At 50.0% G+C, this 14,256-nt stretch overlaps 1 protein-coding gene across 4 annotated transcripts in view; it reads left to right on the top strand.

Moving 5' to 3' along the window:
• Positions 1–14,256, top strand: part of LOC106805392 (MAP kinase-interacting serine/threonine-protein kinase 2-like) — a 30,472-nt gene that overhangs the window by 12,182 nt on the left and 4,034 nt on the right. For 2 of the 4 annotated variants that reach the window (XM_014806956.1, XM_014806955.1), the window contains exons 2-8: positions 6,296–6,398; positions 9,341–9,448; positions 11,360–11,457; positions 12,150–12,303; positions 13,007–13,111; positions 13,414–13,589; positions 13,796–13,899. In XM_014806956.1, the coding sequence (XP_014662442.1) occupies positions 6,323–6,398; positions 9,341–9,448; positions 11,360–11,457; positions 12,150–12,303; positions 13,007–13,111; positions 13,414–13,589; positions 13,796–13,899 (821 nt within the window). In that variant the 5' untranslated portion in view covers positions 6,296–6,322. Of the gene's footprint in view, positions 1–4,711; positions 5,074–6,295; positions 6,399–9,340; positions 9,449–11,359; positions 11,458–12,149; positions 12,304–13,006; positions 13,112–13,413; positions 13,590–13,795; positions 13,900–14,256 lie in introns of those variants that run through there. The other 2 variants (XM_014806954.1, XM_014806957.1) reach the window with 2 other exon arrangements.

The raw sequence follows: 14,256 nt of genomic DNA, 5'->3' as shown, positions 1-14,256 counted from the left end.
CCCACACACTGTACATGACGTATAGCCAGCCCCCACCCCCAAACTCTTAAGTGCCAACGTGGCCGTCATCGTGACTACCACTAATGGTTCTAAGTTCTAACCCTCTAATGTCATCATCATGCGTACACAGTGGTAGCACACTCGCGCTAGTTCCAACACAAGAGCAGTCAGCAGACACCGTCAGCTCACACCGAGCAAAAAAGGTTTGTCGTCCCTAATGCATCACGACAATAACCGGATAGACGACGTGCCTGCCTGACACGAAGCACCTTAAAAGCCCACATCTCCCCCCACCCTTCACCCTCCCCCACCTCCCCGACGAGAGACCGGCACGACCACGAACATGCTGAAGTTGAAACCTATCGCCGAGTTAAAATTAGCCCGCACTGCACCGCAAGAGGAGCTTGAACCGACGCGGGCGGGGCAAAAACGTCTGCCGCTGGCCGCTACCACGAGTTATGATTACCATGGCGGCGCCCAGTCACTCATGCAGCCAGCCAACGCGGAGACGGACGCTACGGTGAACCAATGAACCAATATTTTAAGCGATATCTATGTCTTACCATGGAACATATATTATTCATTGTAAAATATCATCAATTTAAGTTTTATACTGCCTGATGACATCGTGTTTGCTAAAACTTCGCTAATTTTAATTGTAACGTTGTAAATACTAGTTTTGCAATAAACCTATTCCCCTCCGCCCCAGCCCCGCCCCAGCCCCTAATACCTCTAGGTCAATTTGTCCAGTCGGATAATGCGGTATGAGCAGCAACCCTATGGAGCCATCCCTCCGTGCCAGTTGGCAGCATTGTTCGCCTTTACTCTATCTTGCTATCTGTCTTGAGAAGCGGTGACGGGCGCTAGTCGTGTGCACACACGCTGTACAGGCGCACCTAGATACTCTACTTAGGTCGCTGCTAGTCTCCCTCGAAACTAGTCCATGGCATACATTTTGTTCTCGCCAGCAGCCGACATTTGAAGGATTTTCATTCGATCCCTTTGTGCAGGCGTCACATAGGCGTGCATATAGGGTACACGTACAGTCGACTAGCGAGAGAGAGAGACCGGGGTTCTAGAGTATTTTATAATGTCTTAGTGGTGGTATAAGGTGGTAGGTTATTTATTGTTTGATATTATGATATTATGTATACAATTTGAATTATTATTGTTGTTTTATTGATTGATTAATCGTGACGAAATAATGCAGCAGTAAGTTAATGAAACGCAAATAAATCTCTCGCGCAGTGCGTAAACTCGTGTACGGCGATATATAGGAAATAGCTGTGGCTAGATAACTAGCTAGCTGTAGCTAGATAACTAGCTAGCTGTGGCTAGATAACTAGTATAATAGTTGAGTCTTCCGGCTGGGCGAGGAGATCTCGCGAATAGGTTCGCTGTCCCATTTCTCCTTGCCCCAGTTCTCTGCTATCATGCTATCAGCGAACTGTGTCTGCCTCTTGGATGCACACACCCGTGCCACTCGCTCGAAGGCGCGTGACTGCTTCTCTCTCGCCCTAGACGACAAATATACAGTACCGATAACATTCTACGAATAACTAATCAGGCGTTTATGCAGCGGCGGCGGCGGCAGCAGCGATCGTTCGTTCGATCAGTGCCGAAATTTATAGGTCAATCGGCAACAGGCTCTTGAGTGTTGTGGTCGATGTGACCTGTGGCGTCTTGAGTACACCTCGGCAACGCTGTCTCTGACCGATGAGCTATCTGTCGTATGCATGCTCGTGCATGCGCTCTCCAACGAGCGCGTGGACATAAAAATGAATTTTGCACAGGGGAGAGATAGTGATCCGCTAGGGGACGGCTCTGATTGGCTAATTTTGTCTTATTTTAGAATTAGGGATAGAGTTAGGGTTAGGGTTAACTGATTTCTATATCCACAACTTATTTCTATATTCACTATCTCTCCCCCGAGACCTACTAAATAAAAATTATGCTAAAGTATGCATTCGCATCGATCGCGCCGGTGACCTGTTTGGTCTGTTTGACGCTGTGTGTGCTGGCATGGGTCCTGGTCGCACTGCGGCTCCGTGTGCTACTGCGATCTTTGTAATAGTAACTGCGTTTATATTATTAGTATGCAGCGATCAGTGGTCGGCGATCAGACACGATACATGCCACAACGATGTGGATTGCATGCCATTGCGGATCGAAAACACGGCGAGCGGTTGCTTACGCGTGCCGGTTGTCGTGGTTACGCGATGCTGAAAGCTGAGCTTTTCGCGCGTATTGAAGTTTCTCGATTTTTCTATGCACAATCCGGACTGTTTTCACTCTTTGCGCAGTCCTACATAGGTCATGAGCTCAATAACTGTACTAATAATTTGTTATATTGCTGCGAGTCCCTGCATTCATGAGCTGTGTGCTCGAAGGATTGTCAAGCTTGTTACGTAATTATTGCAGTTACATTCAAAGTTTTTGCTAGCGTTTAAGGTTAGAGACATGTCGTGACCCAGGATTATATAACGTGGGAGTCTCGTTGTGTTCAACTGTGAGAATTGTATAATATATTGATGGCATGTAGAACAGGCTAATTAATGGTTTGCATAATATGTGCAGCAAATTAATGACGTATTTATTTACGTAAAAAGTGGTAAGTAAATTTTAATTATTCATGTCTCGCAGGTGGTGTGTGTGTGTGTGTGTGTGTGTGTGTGAGTGTGCGCGTGCGTGCGTGCGTCTGTGCGTGTGCGTGCGTGCAAGCAAGCATGGGTGCAACTGTCTGTATAGTCGATGTGTATTACGCATGCATGAGTGCAGCAGGTGTTTGTAAATGAGACCCTGTATTGTGGTGGTGCGTCACCTGACAGTGACGCACACCTCTCTCCCTCTCTCCACCTCTCTCTTTCTTTCTCTTTCTTTCTCTCGCGCGCTCTCTCTCTCTCTCTCCCTCGCTCTCACTTCCTCTCACATAAGCGCATGTACAGGCGGAGCTACGCGCACGGCGCGCGCACACACCGCACCGCACCGCACCGCACACACACACACACACACATTCCCGCTCCCTCCTCTTCCTCTCTTCATCCTCTTTCTTTCGCTCCCTTCTTTTAATCTCTTAATTCCCCACTCACTTTCTCTACATGTCGTACTACTCTATGTCGTGCGTGTGATGTAGCCACGGCAACGTGCTATGTAATTAAATCGAAGCCACACAAATGTGTGCCTGGAATTACGTGCGTTGTCTTCATCGCATTTAAGCGCAAAATAGTTTTCAACGGCAACTGTCCACCAACGAGATACTAATGGAGGTTATACCACTGAAGTAGCTGGGCGCACTAACCTTTGACCTAATTCAATCCGATTTTCACCAATCGGAGCGTGCTGTTTTACAGCAGGCAGTGCTGTTGTCCTATTAGATCCTTGGCAACAGTTACTGAACGCATTTAGAATGAGAATTTCAAACAGTTTTCTCGACTGTTCTCGTATTTTTCAGACCATTACAATACTCTCTGGTATTGCTTACGTAACAGCAAATGTCTACACTAAGGGTAACATGTCTTAGAACACTCATACATAGTTAATGTCACGAAAATGGGCAACAGTTAAAATGTCTTTCTTGACTTGTTGTTGACGGTCGCGATTAAATGACGCCACTTGTTTCTCGCAAGGCGTGGTCCTTACGCTTTTGTTAATAAATAAGTGACCAGCCCACAACCACTAGGTCACTCAGTGAGATTTTTGTCTGGTGGTTGCCAATTACTAAGCAATTGTCACAACACAGAAGAATGCCACTGCGTTATTTGACATTTCATATATATGCCATTGTCCACATTTTTATTTTTCGATTTTCAACACGTATTTACGGCAAATCGAGAAAAATGGGAAACCCTGAAATATAGCCCATTACCAAGTAATTATCTAAGATGGCCATTTACGAGATGTTTAGATGGTACATGAGGGAGTTGAGCCTGGCGCACATTGCCGAACTTTTTCCCGAACAAATGTTTGTCCGAACAAATGTTTTTGTCTGGCAATGTGCGGGTTAACAATTGCTCAGCGCACATTGCCGAACATTTTGCAGCGAACAACCTCGTGGCGCCGTCTAGTAGCTGTATTGTAAAGAGTCACGTGATCGGTGTGTGGCCAATCGGCGTGATAGGCATTTACAAATGTTCCTAGGATTGTTCGACATTCAGCGCACATTGACATATCGAGATATCAAACATTTCCGATCTTCAGAAACATTGTTCGGAACAAATGTTCGGTGACTTTTTTCACCGCACATTGCCGAACATTTCATGGAACATTGCTACGATAATGTTTTTGAGCAAAATGTTCGGCAATGTGCGCCGGGCTGTTAATTAATTAATTAATTAGATGACAGGATAAGCGTCTACGCCAGGGTTGCATTTTAAATTGTCAGTGATGCCAGGTGGCACGCGACGCGACGAACTCCCAACGTGCCCCTGCCGGGTCCCGCTCTGGACCGGCTCTGTGCTGGGAGCAGCTACCGGTTGCTTGTGTTGACGTTTGGGACCGCGTGGCCTTGACAGCGACCGGGAACATGGTGGCCTACGGCGCGACCGCTGGTTCACCTCCCAGTCACAGCCAAGCGCATCCCGTGACTGGCGTATTTCTAGCCACGCGGGGTTTTCGGTGTTTGCCATTTTCGCCCGCCATTTTTTCCTGTGACCCAGATAACGCATAAATAGCATAACGCGTGAGCCGGCATTTCCAGTTGTGTTCGCCGAATGTAGCCACCGCATCACAGCTTGGCCGCGTGCACTCTCGGAGCTGTAGCAGCCTCCACCGGCATTTGCAGGCGCGACACCCACCGGTGCTGCTTAGTAGGGACTGCTATCTACCTGTGTGTCGTTCGTGTGTTCATGAACGTAGCGTTCGCTGGTCGTTGTCCCGGTGTCTGCCGGTATACTGTGTAGTGTAAAGAGAGATAGAGAGAGAGAGAGCGGCCCTGGTTTTTGGCTTCGGAAGATACATCGATCGGACAGACTATATTCGTTCGTGTGTGTGCGTGATCGATTGGAATCTTCGGAGAAGAGTTCCGTTTATTTTCGTTTGGAAGGAAGTGTCACGATGTGGTCCTACACTAATTACGTAAGTGTGCATTTTGCTCAGTCGTTAGTAAGTGTGTCGCACGCTGACCCTCGACAGACATGCTTGCGCTGAGAGGGTCTATGTCCCCCAGGGTACTGCCGGAACGTACCCTGGTACAATCTAATATGCCGGACCGTACCTTGCCTACTCCACTAACGAGTCTAGGGAGTCGCTTACGCCTACTCTCTAACCCTAACCCTAACCCTAACCCTAACCATATCAGATAGTTACCAGGGTCTCCAGGGAACGTTCCGGCAGTACCCGGGGGGGGGGGACATAGACCCTATGAGCCATGCTTGCAGCAGATGATGCAACACGTGCTGGTACTTGCAGCAAAACCCCCATCAGTGGGGTGCGCTGCTGGAAGGATTTACAACTTGTGAAAGGCAGATCAGCAGGATAAGTGTCTGATGTAATGTTGCGCGCGGATGAAGCCATGATATGTGCAGCTGTGTGCATGCGCATATGATGATGTAGCTATACTGGTATAGCCCCTTTGCCCCCTGTAGCGCGAGCGAACGCTGGTAGAGCTACGTACGATAATGGTAGGAGATGAAGTCATGTTGAGTGTGCTGAGCTGCTTTAAATGAGTGTACATTCCCGACTGCATAAATTCATGTTCTCCGGTTGCATGCCACTGCAGAGTGAGTAGTTTATGCATCACCATTCAGTGGCTCTTTATCTCAGCAAGCGGCTATTATATGTTTTCCAGTGAGTGTGCAACAAATATTTCCCCGCTAGTGGGTACTTCCCCCAGTAGATGTGGGGTACCGGTACTTCCCCTAGTAGATGAGGGGGTACTTCCCCCAGTAGATGTGGGGTACCGGTACTTCCCCCAGTAGATGTGGGGTACCGGTACTTCCCCCAGTAGATGTGGGGTACCGGTACTTCCCCATCTGGGGGTAATTCCTCCAGTAGGTGTGGGGTACTTCCCCAGTAGATGAGTGGGTTTGTTTGCACTCGAATCATGTGTTAATGCGTGGTCGCGTGATCGGCGCCACCGCTCGCAGCGATGATGAAACGTCGCGTGTAGTACATGTACGGAGACGAGTCTTCACACTGATACTCACTCTGTCCGCGTGTAACGCACACACAGCAGCTTAGCGGGATTTCACGCATTCGTCTGCGCCGCTAAGCTCACGTCACCTTTTGCGTACGGCAGCGCGCAGATATAGACTGTATACACGCGATCAGTAACCGGTTGCTTGTGCTCGTTGCCTAGGTAGCGCAGACGAGTGAGGAGAACAACATGATGGTAATGGCCCAGGAGAAGGACGACGTTGACTTTGGTGCGACCATGGTACTGCTGGCTGAGAATCATGATGGTGAGTAACCTTCTCCAAATACGTGCGCGGTCCGTAGTGTGCGTCCCTCTCCTGCATATCTTGTCTGTATGAGCCTCGGCTCTACATGCCTCACCTCTGGATGTGCCTCAGACCTGTGTGCCTCGCCTGTATGTGCGCCACCTGTGTACATGCCTCACCTATATGAGCCTCTCATCTACGTGCCTCACCTGTGTGCATGTCTACCTGTATGAGCCTCTCGTTTACGTGCCTCACCTGTGCATGTCTACCTGTATGTCTCTCACCTGTATGAGCTCTTCGTTTACGTGCCTCACCTGTGCATGTCTACCTGTATGTCTTTCATCTATATGAGCCTCTCGTTTACGTGCCTCACCTGTGCATGTCTACCTGTATGTCTCTCATCTATATGAGCCTCTCATCTACGTGTCTCACCTGTGTATGTCTACCTGTATGTCTCTCACCTGTATGAGCCTCTCGTTTACGTGCCTCACCTGTGCATGTCTACCTGTATGTCTCTCACCTGTATGAGCCTCTCTTTTACGAGCCTCACCTGTGCATGTCTACCTGTATGTCTCTCATCTATATGAGCCTCTCGTCTACGTGTCTCACCTGTGCATGTCTACCTGTATGTCTCTCACCTGTATGTCTCTCACCTGTATGTGTCTCTCACCTGTATGTGCGGCTGCTGTTGTTACGAGCCTGCGTGGCTGACGCAGCATCCATGGATACACACACAGGTTGCAGCTGTGTCGTCATCGTGTCTGCAATGCAACGCTGCAGCAGGGGATGGGAATCAATACAGGATACAAGATACAAGATACAAGATACAAGGAGTGGAGGGGGTTGGGGTATTCAGTAGCTACATGCGCACGTTACACCCACAGGCACTTGGAACGTCTCAGTCCAAAAAAAAGAAGGTAAATTAACACGAAATGTATTTACTACCAAAGTTTTAATGTTTCTCTACTCTATGTCGCCTATTATTGCCGATAATTACCCGTAAATGCCGGTCAAATGCTTATCTGCAACACACAAGTACACCGCACGCCCGCCCTGTGCACAAACAACATTACTTTCTTTTTTCATTGAGACGTTCCAAGTGCCTGTGGTTACACCGGTGCACTGCGATGCTGCTTATGCCACGGTGTGTCTGTCGCGAAGCATGGCGCAGTAGGATGTAAGCGTGCAAATTGTGTGTTGAAGCTAGTTGATAATAAATTACACCAGAACAAAGAGACAGTAGTGTGCTTCAATGTATTGCCCACGTGTGTGCGTGTGCGTGTGCATGTGAGTGTGCATTGTGGTGTGTGTGTGTGTGTGGTGTGTGTGTGTGTGTGTGTGTGTGTGTGTGTGTGTGTGTGTGTGTGGTGTGTGTGTGTGTGTGTGTGTGTGTGTGTGTGTGTGTGTGTGTGTGTGTGTGTGTGTGTGTGTGTTGTGTGTGTGTGTGTTGTGTGTGTGTGTGTGTGTGTGTGTGTGTGTGTGTGTTTTTGTGTGTGTGTGTGTGTGTTGTGTGTGGGTGTGTGTGTGTGTGTGTGTGTGTGTGTGCGGCTGCCGTGGGTGTGTGCGTGTGCGTGTGCGTGTGCGTGTGTGTGTGTGCGTGTGTGTGTGGTGTGTGTGTGCGTGTTGTGTGTGTGTGTCGTTGGTGTGCGCGGCGCGGCGCGTGTGTGTGTGTGTGGTGTGTGTGGTGTGTGTGCGCCGTGTGTGTGTGTGCGTGTGGCGTGTGCGTGTGCGCGTGCGCGTGCGCGTTCGGTGTGCGTGCGTGCGTGCGTGGCGTGCGTGCGTGTGTGTGTGTGTGTGTGTGCGCACACGCGTGCGTGCGTGCGTGCATGTGTGTGTGCGTTCGTGCGTGTGTGTGTGCACGTGCACATGAGTGAGCGTGAGTGTGGGCAATTTCGCCAAGGCTATCCACATGATAAATGTGATATTTAATTTATATACTGCCAATATTGTGTGCCTAGAGGCCTATGCACCTGAGCTTACAGTGTTTACACGTCTGTTGTGCGTGTGTATGTGATGTGTGCGTGGTACATGGGTGCATGCTGTGTGCGTAATGTATGGGTGCGTACTGTGTGCGTGCGCGCTCGCGTGTGGAGGGAATGGGGATGTGGTATTTAATAAATTGGGGGGGTTCTCCAAGCTTTTTCATTATAGCATGGCGGGGCAGCCTTTACGGTCCTAGTTTTAGCATTTTTGAGCTAATTTTAGCATGGCGGCTATGATATTTAGAGTGGCGGGTGCATTTTAGGATGGCGGGGCTCGACGATAGACTGGCGGGCCGCCAGGCTATATAAGTGCTCTTGGAAAACCCTGGAACGGTGTTATAGGGTTTCTTCTGAGGGAAAATTAGACAAAGGAGGTAATGGCCAGTTTGGGGGAAAAACGCGCATGATGGATTCAAATACAGTCCCGATATACTTATAGGTATATATATAGATACAGGATATACTTATTGGTAAATACAGGAACAATTTCAAAACGGCGATGTTAAATTTGACAATGGCGGTGCGCCACTGTGCCTTTTATGTATAAGAAACCCTGTAAAAGTGGTGTTGGAGAGCGGTTGGTGGCATGCGCTCACGTTTAGTTATATAATAATAACGTGCTGTTGTGCTGAAATTACTCCCCCTTCCCTCGCTGCATCCTGTGTGCAGCTGTTATTGATTTGATGAGGCTTCATAACTCTAATATAGACTTGATATGTGCGCATTAGATTCATCTATTTTCTCAGGATGAGCAAGGATGAGCAGGATGAGAGGATAGAGGGTAGAGGGTGAGGGTAATCGTCATGTGCAGAAAAATATTACGTGGCGTACGTAGTTTGCTGTGAGAAGAGCCGTTCCCGGTGCATTCACTAGTGAAAGACGTGCGTGCGCGTGCGCGTGCGCGTGCGCGTGTGCGTGTGCGTGTGTGTGTGTGTGGTGTATGCGGTCATCTTTTGCAAAGCCAACTTTCTAATGTTGCAGAGTGCACAGTGCTGAAAGATCGCACAAACAGCATGTGTCGCACCGACAGGCCGAAGCGTCGACGCCATCGCAAGAAGAACACGAGCTTCGTCAACAGCAAGTTTGAAGGTGCGTCGTCGTGCAGATCAGATCACAGACGTGTTGTGTGTGTGCGCGTCTGCGTGTGTGTGCGCACAGACGTGTTGTGTGTGTGCGCGTCTGCGTGTGCGTGCGCACAGACGTGTTGTGTGTGTGCGCGTCAGCGTGTGTGCGCGTCAGCGTGTGCGTGTGTTGGCAGATGGCAGGTTAGAAATGGTGGGCGGCTTTTCCCCCTCTCTGTTGTTGCAACGACAAGAAACCTGTACTGTGCGCGTGCTCGATCGGAATAGTCTACTGTCAGTTGGGGTTGAGTGGGGTTGGTTAGTTTTCTCGGCGTGTATGCGGGAACCTAGACAGCTCCCCTAGGTGTCAGTGTGCTAGCTGCCATGCTAAAAACACAACTCGTCTTCAGCCACACGACCGAGTATTTTGGGGAAGGGCAGGCCCGTCTTCGATATCTTTATGTAGTCGATGCGACGACGCATTCACGCATTCATGCATGCATGTGCGCGGGGTAATGCAAAAACTCCAATCCGCCCGATTTCGGCTGGGGCGATATCGGGTTATGGCGTGCAGGAAAATGTTGTTTAAAGGTGGCGGGCCGACTGTTATGACGTCACAGTGCTTTTTGGGTGTACACAGCCCCCACCCCCAGGCAAGCACGTGGCTGGGCCCACTGTCTACCGCGCGCGCGAACGATACCGATATACCCCCGAGGCGTAGTGCGAACCTCGTGATCGGGAGTGGCGGGGTAACGTGGCGGCCATCGGCGTATGTCAGCAATGCTCGCGTGTTATTGCATCAGCAACTCGCGCGCAGTTTATCTAGACTGGCGCTTCAGATTTCGTCAGCCGTGTCGGGCACACATCCGTATCAGAAGGAATGTGCTCGCTGTGCATTAGTTATGTTGGAAGGATGACATCCCAGCTCAGTGGAGTTAATGTTTGTAAATATAATAGTGAGGGAAGGGGGATGCGTGTACTGAATGACGCATGATTTGATAAGGAGAGGAGTGGGACGCGTTATCGGTTATCGTTGCACTATCGCAGCATCGTGTGTTTAGAACGTTGGATTGGTTCAGGTTGTAACAGAAGCCGGTTATATCATTAGTATGTGCGGCGGCCATGTACATATATAATAGGGCTGTAACGATACACAAGTCTCTCGATTCGATCCGGTTCTCGATATTAGCCTCTCGATTCGATTCCTTCGATTCGATTCCCAAAATATTGAAATGTTATCTTATTTTTTATATTTTTATTATTTTGCAATAATAAATTATTAGAAATTGCCAATGAATACTAAATGGTGAATAGACTAGAGAGTCTAGAGAGTATATATAGTTATATACACTGCACAGTAGCTGAGTAACATTGGTGAGTAACACCAGAGCATATAAATCACCATTACTCACCAGTGATTTATATGCTCTGGTAACACTCCACAGTATATAGCGTAGTGCCGCCATCTATTGGAGGAAAAAAGTGGTATCGAAGTGGAATCGAAAATACGGTGAAAAATATCGATGATCAGATCGAGGGAAGAAAATCTCGATCCGATTCGATTTCGGTGGGTCGTTACAGCCCTAATATATAATATGAGATACTAACCTAGCAAAAATTGTATTTACGGCGACTAGGAAGAGGTTGGTCGTAAAATTTCAGGGACGTCTAGGGTTTGTGATATCTACTCGAGAATTACAGTTTCATTGCCTTACACGGCAGCGCAAACAAAATGACGACAGTCGTCATATGTATGCTTTGTCATAAGACCTGTTTAGCCTCGTATAGGAGCCGATTTATTTGTTGTTAGTGCTAGAGGTCCGCGCAGCTCTCGCGTTCTTTAACGCATTTATGGCCTAGATCAGCGAGTGTGAGTGCTGTTCCAGCTTCTCGATCCCATTGCTCCGGCATCAGGCGGTTTTTCTCTTACGTATTGCAGATCTGTACAGCCTGACTGGAGAGTTGCTGGGGATCGGAGCGTATGGGTCTGTCCAGACCTGTGTGAATGGACTCACTGACATTGAGTATGCAGTCAAGGTAGGCGCAGGCGCGCGCTCTTCGAGATTACGTATGCACGTTTTAACACGGCCCGACCAGCTTGACTGGCTCTGTTTCTCTTCTTTCTGACTCCTAGTCTCTGCACTGCTGTCTCGCCTCTGTATGTACGCTGCTGTCTCACAGCTGCCTGTTTATACACTGTTGCTTCCTGCTCCTTTACCGCTGTCTTGTTCCCTGCTTCCATATTGCTGTTTTGGTTCCTGTCTTGGTTTTGCTTCGTTCCCTGTCTCTACACTGTTGATTTCCTCTCCGTCTCGTTTTTATCTTGCACCATGCTTCGTCCTTGTCTCACGTCACGTGCATAACCCCCTCTTGGCCTCGTCTCACACTGTGTCTATTCCTGTCTCAGTCTTGTCTCATGCCATGTTCATACCCCTGTCTCGTCCTTGTCTCACGCCACCTATGGACCCCCATCTCGGCCTCATCTCACCCCGCATGTCTCCGCTGAGTCGCACACTGACGCTAATGCCGCCGCACGTCTCACGCCACGGTAAAAAATACACGGGAGCGATGAGCGATTCAAACCTCCGAAATCGCTCCCGCGAGGCTCAAAATAGCTGCCGTGAAATTTTTGCCGAGAGAGATTTTTTACACAGACCTTTGAAAAAGAGCTCCCGTGAAAAAAAAGACATTTAAAAAAAAAAATTCTGGTCTTTTCCCGTCCGCCGCAGGTGATTGAGAAGGCGCCCGGTCTGCCGCGCGCGCAGGTGTTCAAGGAGATCGAGGCGTTCCACCACTGCAATGGCCACGAGAACCTGCTGCAGCTGCTCGAGTTCTACGAGGAAGACGACGCGTTCTACCTGGTCATGGAGAAGATGCACGGTGGTGAGTGACGCCGGGAGGGAGAGGAGGAGGAGGAGGAGGAGGTGTGAAGGTGGGGAGGAGGCGTTGGGGCAGGGAAGCTTTGGGGATGGGGGAGGAGGCATTGGAGCAGGGAGGAGGGGTGGAGGTGGGCGAGGAGATGTGAGGGCAAGCGAGGAGGCATTGGGGATGGGGGAGGAGGAGGTGAGAGGGTGGGGAAGAGGCTTTGTGTCAGGGAAGCTTCGGGGATGGGGAGGAGGGGTCAAGGCAGAGGAGGAGATGTGAGGGCAGGGGAGGAGGCGTGGGGAATAGGCAGGGGGAGGCATGGGGAAAGGGGGGTGTACAGAGGCAGGGAGAAGGAATGAGAGATGAGGGCAAAGACGTAGTGAGTGGCGGGGCTTGCCGGAGACGAGCATGGGTGGGTGGAGAGCGTGGGGCAGGTTATGGCACCCTTAGACGTGCATACATGCTAGGCCAGTCAACCGAGCCAAAATTCTGCGGTGTTTATGGGAGCCGCTGACTCGAGCGACGGCGCGTGCAGCTGTCACTGCTATAATTAGTTACTATTGACCTGCGTTCTACTGACTATGTTCAGCAAACCTGTGACGCTAAATGGATCATGGTGCGTAACGTTATCAGCAACGCGTTAAGGTAATGCGTCGGCGACGCGTTCGGGTCGTTGGTGACGGGTTCAAAGGTTTTACCGAAAGGTTTATATTCGTTTCAGGTCCTTTGCTCGACCACATCCAGGAAAGAGGTCACTTTACGGAACGCGAAGCTAGTCTCGTCGTTAAGGACATCGCCAGCGCGCTCAAGTTTCTGCATGATAAAGGTAGAACACGACTCGAGGCATTTGTTGTTTCGGTGACGGTCGCTGACGTAAAAAGATCTAGACGGTTTCTTAGTGCGGTTGCGTAGATTTTTGCACCTGGTTGTGTCAGTGCGGTAACGAAGCGGTGGCGGATGGTGATCGATGGTAGACATCTGGTAGACGTGTGAATTAAAAATAGAAGGCTGCTTTGCTTTTCCCGAAGAGAAGCATGCGTAGGAAGTTTTTTGGTAAACGATTCGTACTTCTTCTCTGCGTGCGTCCGTTCACGCGCGTCCGCGCCTTTGCTCCCCGCGTTTTCGCAGGCATTGCTCACCGAGATCTGAAGCCTGAGAACATCCTGTGCGTGAACAACGATCGAATCTCTCCCGTGAAGATTGGCGACTTCGGACTCGTCAGCGGTCTGGAGGTGGCGATGAGCAGCCTTGGGTCCCCGTCGCAGTGCAAGACCCCGTGCCCGACGCCCGAGCTGATATCGCCGGTACGGTCCTCTCACAAACCACCGAGAATGATCGCGCGCGGTTGCTGCAGTCGGGGGGAGAGAACAACGCGAGTGTTGCGCGCGAGGTCGTGTTTAGGACTGAACGATCGTCGCGGAAATAATCGGTAGCTGCTGCCACCTGGCGTTGGCTCGGTAGCTGCTGCCACCTTGTGTTGGCGCTCTTCTAACGGTACGATCACCTGCAGGTTGGCTCGCCCGAGTTCATGGCTCCCGAGGTGGTGGAAGCATTCATTGGAGAGGCGACTACGTACGACAAGCGTTGTGATATGTGGAGTCTCGGAGTCATCATGTAAGCATGCGCGCGCGCGCTTTAAACGCCTGCTTCGCATCCTGGTGTGTGGCCCCCGCGGCTTGAGCACCGATTCTGCAAGATCGATGATTAGCTAGGACGCTTTGATAAATGATTGACGCGATTAAATGGTGGGTAGATGGATGGATCGATAAGAATAGTAGATACAGCAATGTAGTTTCTAGTGCCAGGTGCTACTTTTCAAAGCAGGAAGTCTCTGAGACTGACTCTCTGTTCGGTGTGTGCGCCGTGTGCACGTTGGTTTTTTAGCTCATCTGACATAGTCAGATGCAGCTTGTAGAATCGCTTGATCGTCCGTGCGTCCGTCCGTGCGTCCGTCCGTGCGTCCGTCCGTGC

Source organism: Priapulus caudatus, unplaced genomic scaffold, assembly GCF_000485595.1.
Source record: "Priapulus caudatus unplaced genomic scaffold, Priapulus_caudatus-5.0.1 Scaffold112, whole genome shotgun sequence".
Classification (NCBI taxonomy): domain Eukaryota; kingdom Metazoa; phylum Priapulida; class Priapulimorpha; order Priapulimorphida; family Priapulidae; genus Priapulus; species Priapulus caudatus.
This window is presented reverse-complemented; position numbering and strand designations above follow the sequence as displayed.